General features: G+C 42.2%; 1 protein-coding gene across 1 annotated transcript in view; it reads left to right on the forward strand.

Moving 5' to 3' along the window:
* Positions 1 to 717: 717 nt before the first annotated feature.
* The window catches only part of SDE2 (SDE2 telomere maintenance homolog), a 10,737-nt gene continuing 2,884 nt past the window's right edge, over positions 718 to 8,570 (forward strand). Inside the window, exons 1-5 of the mRNA XM_011360840.2 lie at positions 718 to 880; positions 3,660 to 3,777; positions 4,772 to 4,883; positions 5,209 to 5,378; positions 6,411 to 6,528. Of these exons, the coding sequence (XP_011359142.1) occupies positions 761 to 880; positions 3,660 to 3,777; positions 4,772 to 4,883; positions 5,209 to 5,378; positions 6,411 to 6,528 (638 nt within the window). The 5' untranslated portion in view covers positions 718 to 760. The remainder of the gene's footprint in view (positions 881 to 3,659; positions 3,778 to 4,771; positions 4,884 to 5,208; positions 5,379 to 6,410; positions 6,529 to 8,570) is intronic.

Here is an 8,570-nt window from a genome sequence, read left to right on the forward strand (position 1 = left end):
TTTCGAAGCAGCATTACTGTGAGCGTCACTCCTGCCATTGCCTTTCACAAGGGCCCACTTGCTGTGAAATATTTTGAAAACAGAGCTGAAGTGGAGATAACGCAGAACGCGAACAGGCGGAAATAAGAATAAACTGAGCGTGGCTGGCAGAAAACGAGAGGTTGGCAGTTTCTGTAAAGGAAGAGGATGCGTGGTAAACCGAGAGGAAAAACCACCCGGGAGCCGTTGTTTAGAGACCTCCTGAGGTCGTTTCCCTTGCCCCTTGGGTGGGGGGAATCTCTCCAGGGAGGAGGAAGCAGCCCCCCCCGAACCGCTTCCGGGACTGCAGCCTCTCCCCTCACGCCCCCAGGGAGCAGTGCCTTCTCAGGCCACGATTCCCCGCCCGCCACCCAAAAATAACTGCACAGATGTAAGGAAAAGGGCCAAAGCCTGCAGCACAGGGCGGTGCTTAGTTACCTCTTATCGCTTACAGCCATAAAGCTCGAAACCTAACCCAGCGCCAGCCTTTTATAGAGCGTCCCTGGAGCCCCGCCCTAGCAACTTCCCCTAGCAACGCCTCGCCCTAGTGCTCCGCGGTCTTATCGGCCTTCGCCAGACTCTTCCTGTTCCCCTCCCCCCGCCGGCTCGGCTCCGCGGCCGGGCTCACGTGACCCGCCCCGGGGGAGGGGCGGGGCGAGCAGAGGGCCCGCGGGGCGGGGCGCTGCACGGCTGGTCAACGTCATCCAGAGGCGCCGGGTGTCTGTTTCCCGGACTGGGTGAAATGGCGGAGCTGGCGGCGCTGGTGTGGATTCGCGGCCCCGGCTTCGGCTGCAGGGCGGTGCGGGCTGCCTCGGCCCCGTGCTCCGTCCGAGACCTTATCCACCGACACTGCCAAGATCAGGTGAGGTTCGCGGTTCCTGGAAGGAAGGGGAACGTGGAGGACGAGGCAGGCTTGGGTGCGGAGAGGGTCTGTCTGGGGTGCGTCTGTTCTTTGGGGTTTTTGGTTTTTAAGGCCGAGGGCTTCTCAGTCTTACGGTGCTTCAAACGGATGCCGAGGCCTTCCTTTGCTTTCGTTTTGTGCTGCCCCACAGAAGGGGGGACAAACCCCTCCGCTCACAGGCGCCTAGTCCAGCCCTCAGTGTGGACTAACAGAAAACACTTTGATGTTCTGTTTCTCCATCTGTAAATGAGACAGCTGGGCCAGATCACTTTTAAGGCTCATTTCCTTATGTTTTCCTTACATTTACTCAATGGTTATATGACATGCATTTTGTCCACTGATCAAATATCCCTGTTAGCTCCGACCTAGAGAAGAACTATGCGATATCCAAACCCAGGCCAAAGGATGGTTGGGGAGGAGAATGTATTTATCTGGTCCTCACTGGTTGGAGCCAAGCATTCACACACGTGCCCTGTTGAAGGCATGGGTTCTTAGGGCCTGTCATTTAGATGTTTTTACTAATCATTTGATGGTCTCATTTGTCCATGCATATTTTTGAAAACCTATCATGGAGTTTTAAAGTTATATGTGTGGTTTAATTATCAAGCAAGCAAGCTTGTACCAACTATGAGATAGGAAACCCGTTCAGTTATCCAAAAAATTGGGTGGTCTCCCTGAATCTAATTTTAATCTTGGCACTTGATCTAGTACTGTTTTTCTTTATAACCGCACCTCGTCCTTGCTTCTTTAGGCTGTTTCCTCTGCTTGTTATTTATAAGCTTAACACATGTTAACATTTGTAGTCCAAACCAAATGTTTGCTTGGACAAGTTCCATGAAAAAGCCATGTGTATTTGCAAATAAGGTGGTTTTTCAGCGTCTTCATTTTTCTTCCTACACTGCAGTCCAGTCTAAAAACTATGAGAACCGTTTTTGTCAATCTGAATGGGGAAATATTTTCTAAAATAATTGGGATTAATATCACTGAAGATAATTCTTACCTCATGAGTACGATTTACAAACTCACTGACAGTTGATCCAAAGTGAGGCCAGAAAAAATTAGGACCTTAATTTAGAAGAGTATTGAAAAAATAATTTTAAGAAGTAAAAAATATAAATGAATGGATTCAGCCGTGTATTAAGAAACATCACCATAACAAAGCTGAACATAAAGACAAGACATAAAAAGGCATTCGACGAAATACTGGAACATGTAAAAATAGCTCAAGTTCACACTTATCCTTTCTAAAACAAAAGTATTCTGACACATGATAATCTTAGTGTTTGCTCTCATGGAGAAAGTGAAAATCTGCCGTGCTGTTCATCCGACTGGAATAACAGATAAAGTCAGCTGCAAAGTTACTAAGAAACAGTATTTCTCCCAAGGACATGGGGGCAGTCGTGAAATGTCATAATGACTCCCTTGAAAGTCTACTGCTTTCTTATTCAGTGAGAGACTTTGATCTCGAAAATCATAGACTGTAAAAAACTGTTGTTTGAAATTGCGTCAGTAAGAGTGATGCTTCCCACTCCTGCCTGAGAATCTCAGTCGCTTTGATATACGGCAGCACTCTCGATTTCTAACCCAGGTGCAGAGCTTCAGATTAGGGGATTTTGAACACAGCAGTCCACACTTATTTTAACTTTATAGTTCCCAAGGAAACAAGAGCCTGGATCTGCTTCATAGTCTGGACTTGGTGTTGCCCCTTTTATACGCAGACCTGCTTTGTTTTGAGCCTCTCAAAACACCATTTCATTTAAATTTCACCTAAACACCACCCTTGCTCCAAATATTATAACTCTGTTGTTGTCGTTGATGATAATGAAATACTCCATGATTCCTCTGGTGTGCAGCCCCCCCGTTGCAATGAGTCAATAAATTTGACTCTGATGGACTGTAGGTTTGTCTCTGGTGACCTGGGGCTGATCAGGCTAAGAATCACATAATACTTTGTGCTTAAAGTGCTTTAAAATACACAAATAGTTGAAAACAGTTAAATCGATTCTAAATTTTCTTTGGTCTTTTTCAACTAGGGATTATAATTGACAAGCATCTTAACAGAAAATGCCATTTTGTTGATCAGTTGTCTTGTTTAATAAGCAGTTTTGTTTGCAAATGAACTATAATATTCCTGCCTTCATGTGAATGTCTTTTAAAGTTATTTAGAAATTTGAAAATACCATACCCATTAGACATATAAAATATTAAAAGAAACTAAAGTGCCTTTTAAGTCATAAACATTAAACAAATATGAGGTTCCATATCTTATTTAATCTTTACGACATCTCATAAAGTAGACGGTATTTTACGGATAGGAATAGCCCTCCATGTTAATCCCAACATTGCATGTAGCCCGAGCTCCCTGCTCCTCTCTCCTGCTGTCATATTTGCTTGGGAAAACTCCAGTCAACTTAAATCCAACTCCGTCTATTCTGTTTGGCATCCTGGCAGTGAGTGTCATAGGGAGTCTCATCACAAATCAGCCTCACTCTGAATTTACCCAAAAGACAAAGAGTTCTCCTATATATAATACTTAGGTATTAGGAAATAATTGTACCCAGAATACATCATATGAAATGACTTTTTTCTTTTAGTAGTTTCGTTTTCAATTCAGCAAATACTAATTGAATACATACTACCCGCTTGTCACCGGAGTAATAAAAAGATAACAAGCCAGGTCCCTTCCTGCGGGAAACTTGTCTCATAAACAGCATTAAAAGAAACCCAAATTTGTCTCTAGGATGTTCCAGAGGAGTGCTTCTTTGTGAAATGCAATGGATCGCTCGTTAACATCAACGACACAGTACAGCATGGAGCTGTTTATAGTTTGGAACCCAGACTTCGTGGTGGGAAAGGAGGTAGGACGTGAATGTCATCTGCTTAGTTGTAACACATTTGCAGACTTTAGCCATCTGTATTAGATTAACAAACTCCTTGGTCTCTGTGTATGCCAACCTTGTTTTGCTTTATGAAGTCCTTTATTTACTTACCTGGTTTTGAATATTTTCTTTAATTCTTTTTGAGGAAGATGTTGTATATATAGTTCCCACCTTCTCCAGCTGGGTAGCTCTTAGGCAGCGTGGGCTCCAGAGCTTTGGGGAAGTTGAGATGAAGAGAATGATCATTGTTCTGTCCAATTTGCTGAAGAAAGTGTGTAAAAATAATAAAATCTCCTACTTTTATCGAGATTTGTGTCTAGTTATTGCAGTTCCAAGGGAGGTTTAAAGTTACCTTATTGAAATACAATTGTTTACATGTCGTAGTAGATTAAGGTTCTGGTTGTATTAACACATCTAAGAAAGAGAAAAGAAACGCGATGAGCAAAAATAGAATGTGAACAATTCTTAGTCTCCTGATGCACTAACATATATCCCTAAGCTTCCTGAAAATCTACAGTGATTTGGTTTGGTTTTCAGAGGGCTGACATCTCAGATTATAATCATCCTGCTGTTTGAAATTGTGTCGATAAGAACGAAGCTTGTCATATCAGCCAGTGACAGTCTGAAATTGCCTTTCCTTTTAAACTCATTATCAAATTTCATCATATAATTTTTAATCTGAGAATCTTGGATTCTCTGACACTGGATAAAGCCCTCTAAAATATACCAGTGATATAGATACAATATTTCAGAAATGTAAGAGGAAGGATGAAAGGCATGAGGTTGAATTAAGTTTATCGATACTTTCAGATTTGCTCCCTGGTTAGGAATCTTAATGTCCATTCCCTTAAAAAAAAAAAAAAAAAAGGCAGAGATCATCTTTAATCTTGTGATCGTTACTATTTTTATAAGTTCGGCATTTATCCATCCTCGAACACTTTTAAACTTGCTTTCTCCAAATATATTTGCTCAGGATTTGGGTCTATGCTCCGAGCACTCGGTGCTCAGATTGAGAAGACAACCAATCGAGAAGCTTGCCGGGATCTCAGTGGAAGGAGGCTCAGAGATGTCAATCACGAAAAGGCGTAAGATGCCCATCTGTTTTTACTTTTTTGAAGAGGAAACATACTTTCCTATCAGTAGTGATGATACACATGTCACGCATATCAGAAACGTAAACTTGAAATATTTGTGCTGTAATTTATTATCAGATTTAACCTCTTCTGTAATTTCATAATTGTCTTTGGGTCTTAATTAAGTCCATTATAGTATGCTAGTAGTGAGCATGGCGCACTTGAGGGACTATCACAGTATGAGCAAGAATGCATTAATTCGTTGGGGGGAGGGGCGTTTACATGTATTACACATGTATGTGTCATATATCCGTCAGTTTTTCTCTCCCATTCCCAGAATGGCTGAGTGGGTAAAACAGCAAGCTGAGCGAGAGGCTGAAAAGGAGCAGAAGCGCCTAGAACGACTGCAGCGGAAGCTCGCAGAACCCAGGCACTGCTTCACCAGCCCCGACTACCAGCAGCAGTGCCACGAGATGGCTGAGCGTCTGGAGGATTCTGTCCTCAAAGGTGAGAAGGAGGACTCCTTAGTGTGGTCAGCAGGCGCCCCTGAAGCCAGCTGTTCCAGACTGTTCCACATATGTGCCTGGACTGCATGTAAAGCGCAGTTCTTCAGCTTTTTGGGTTACCGACATCTGGAAATCTGGTGAAAGCTGTGGACTGTCTCTCCTCAAAACACAGTATATATCTTATGACCCTGAAAAAAAAGAACGCCTACCTACACAGCATTCAATATATACTTGACCCCTGAATTCCATGGGCCATGGGCTCCAGATAAGAACACATGTTGTGTTTTATGGGGATAAGTTAAGTCTGTAGTTGGTGTTTAGGCCTCAACATATTTGCTTCCAGTTTTAGGTCAGTTTTTTTTTTATTTTTTATTTTTTTTTAATTTCTTAGGTGAGGCAATCCTTGGTTGACCTCACAGGTTGTAAGGACTATGTCAGCTTTCGATCCCTTATTTTTTTTTATTTTTTACGCCTTTAGCACCTGGTCTTCCTAGGTGGTCTCCCACCCAATACTAAACAGGCCTGACCCTGCTCAGCTTCCGAGATCAGATGGGATCAGGCTTGTTCAGCCGTAGACTTGAAGGTTTTTAATAAGAATGATTGTCATTAACTTATTTTATTAGAATCCAGAGCATTATGCTAGGACTATTTTGGGTACAATCGAATAAGAGGGAATCTTTTCCATCAAAAAGGTTATGACATAACAAGGGAGAGACATACATGCAAATAATGAGCACAAGGGGATGAATCGTTAGCTTTGAAGAGGGCTAGTTTTGAACCTGTCAGCTTCACGGTTTACAGATTGGACATTGGTGTTTTAAAAAATCTGGTTCCAGATCCAGAATGCTTATTATTTTAAGGCTATAAATCTGGGATTAATCTCATTTTAATCATATTAATTTTTGATATCTTGAGGTTTAGATTTTGATATCTGCAGGTTTAGATTGCAGCTCTTTTTGCAATCCAGATTACTTATAATTTCTTTAATTAAACTTGGGATAGTAGACACTGAGTTGTTAAAATTTCCGGTTAGGTATGCAGGCCGCCTCCAGCAAGATGGTATCGGCAGAAATCGGTGGTGAGACTCGGAAGCGGCCTAACAAATCAAAAACAGACAAAGGATCCAGTGCAGCGAAAAGGAAATGCTTTTGGTAAGTATGTTGCATTTTCATTCCAAATTCATCTTCGAGGACCTACGTGATACATTTCCTTCTTGTCTGTCTGGTATAACACATCTTTAAGTAATGTTTGGCGGCAGCTCAGAATTTTTCCAGAGTGCTTCAATCTTCAGGTGTCAGTGATTATATGATTGTCACATGGTACACACCAGTAATGGTTTCTGCTACGAGTGCCATTAATAGAATCCGAAGAACAATATTGTTCCTTACAGAGAAAGATCACATAAAAATAACTTTATACTTGAATTACTGTTTAGTGTTGAAAGAGTTAACTTTGAAAAAACCCCAGGCGGAAGCCCGGCTGTACCTTCCAGGCGGAAGCCCGGCTGTACCTTCCAGGCGGAAGCCCGGCTGTACCTTCCGGGTGGTCCTTATCTCTGGGGTTTTCCACAGCCGTCCTTCAGGCCAGCCCTGTCTTCACCACGTTTGTGCTCGTGAGTGGAAAGCACAGCAGACTTTTTTTTATCCGCTCTTCTGATAGCTGTTCTGCCCTTCCCAGCTGGCCCTCAGGTTACCAACTCAGTTCTTTTGGGCCACGTTCTAGAAGATGTTAAGTCCAAATGGATCTTGCTTCCTTGTTGGCCTCCCTTTTGAGGACAGAAAGATAATTATTAACCAAAGATAACGTAACTGTGTGTTCACTGTAGAATTTTGTGTGTTCTTTCTGAAATGGGACCTAGACGTTCCTGAGAGAAAAAGGTAGTGGTATTGTGTGTGTTTTTTAAAATCAGGTTTATTGAGGTATAATTTATATACAGGAAAATTTACCTTTTTGATTGCAAAGTTCTGTGGGTTTTGAAAAATATAGTCATGTACCACCACCAAAGTATAGAGTACTTTCATCACCCTAAAAAGTTTCCATGTGCCCCTTTGCAGTTAATTCCCTTCCCCTCCCCCCACCCCTGACAGCCACTGATCGCTGGTGCGATCTTTGTTGCCGTGGTTTTATCTTTTCCAGAACGGCATGTAGCCTTTTGTGTCTGGCTTCTTTCACTTGCTGTAATGCTTTTGAGATCCATCAGTGGTGTTATATGTATCAGTAGTTCGTTCCTTTTTATTGCCAAGTCTTATCGCATGGTATGACTGTCCCATGATTGTTTATTCATCCTCTACTTGATAAGACGTTTGGATAGTTTCTAGTTTGGGGCAATTATGAATAAAACATAGGATTTTTAAAAACTTTATTAATTTCTAACAGTAATAATTTTTAACAGTTGAAATTCATACAATATATTTAAAAAAGCTTTAAATAAAATCAACTTTTTCATAAGATTCACAACTTTAAAAAAGAGATTCCTCTAAAGAAAGACAAATACCATGTGGTTTCATTTATATGTGGAATCTATAAAAAACAAAACAAATGAACAAACAGAACAAAACAAAAACAGGTTCATAGAAACAGACCAAAGGTTGCCAGAGGGGATGAGGGGGGCGGGTGAAAAGGGTGAAGGGGACTGTAGCCAATCGTATTGCGGTAAGTTTGCACGGTGACAGATGATTACTCGAATTAGCAGGGCGATCACATTGTGAGGTATAGAGATGTCGAATGACTATATTGTACACCTGAAACGAATATGATGTTGTATACTAACTATACTTAAATCAAAATAAAAATAAATAAAATAAAAAAAGAGATCCTCTTGGGTCTTTGGGACGGTTGGTTCTAGTCTCTGTTCCCTGAACGGACTATAGCTCTTTTTTCCTTTTTTTCCTCAAGTAGAAGCTATAAACGGTGTTCTTTCTGACAGGTTGGGCATGGAAGGACTAGAGACAGTGGAGGGGTCCGTCTCTGAGAGTTCCGATGACGACAGTGATGACGCACCGAGCACTTCAGGAATGAGCTTCCATGTCCCCAAAGCTGACAGTGATGCTGTCGAGATGGCGGTCGAATGTCCCAGCAGTTCTCAGAGGGCGAGAGGGTTACGTTCAGACTCCAGCTCACCAGGACAACCGCAGGCCCGGGTGCCTGACTCCGGGAGTGACGTTTCAGAGGACTCGTGTGCCGAGCTGGGAGA

Source organism: Pteropus vampyrus, unplaced genomic scaffold (genome assembly GCF_000151845.1).
Source record: "Pteropus vampyrus isolate Shadow unplaced genomic scaffold, Pvam_2.0 Scaffold60, whole genome shotgun sequence".
Lineage (NCBI taxonomy): Eukaryota > Metazoa > Chordata > Mammalia > Chiroptera > Pteropodidae > Pteropus > Pteropus vampyrus.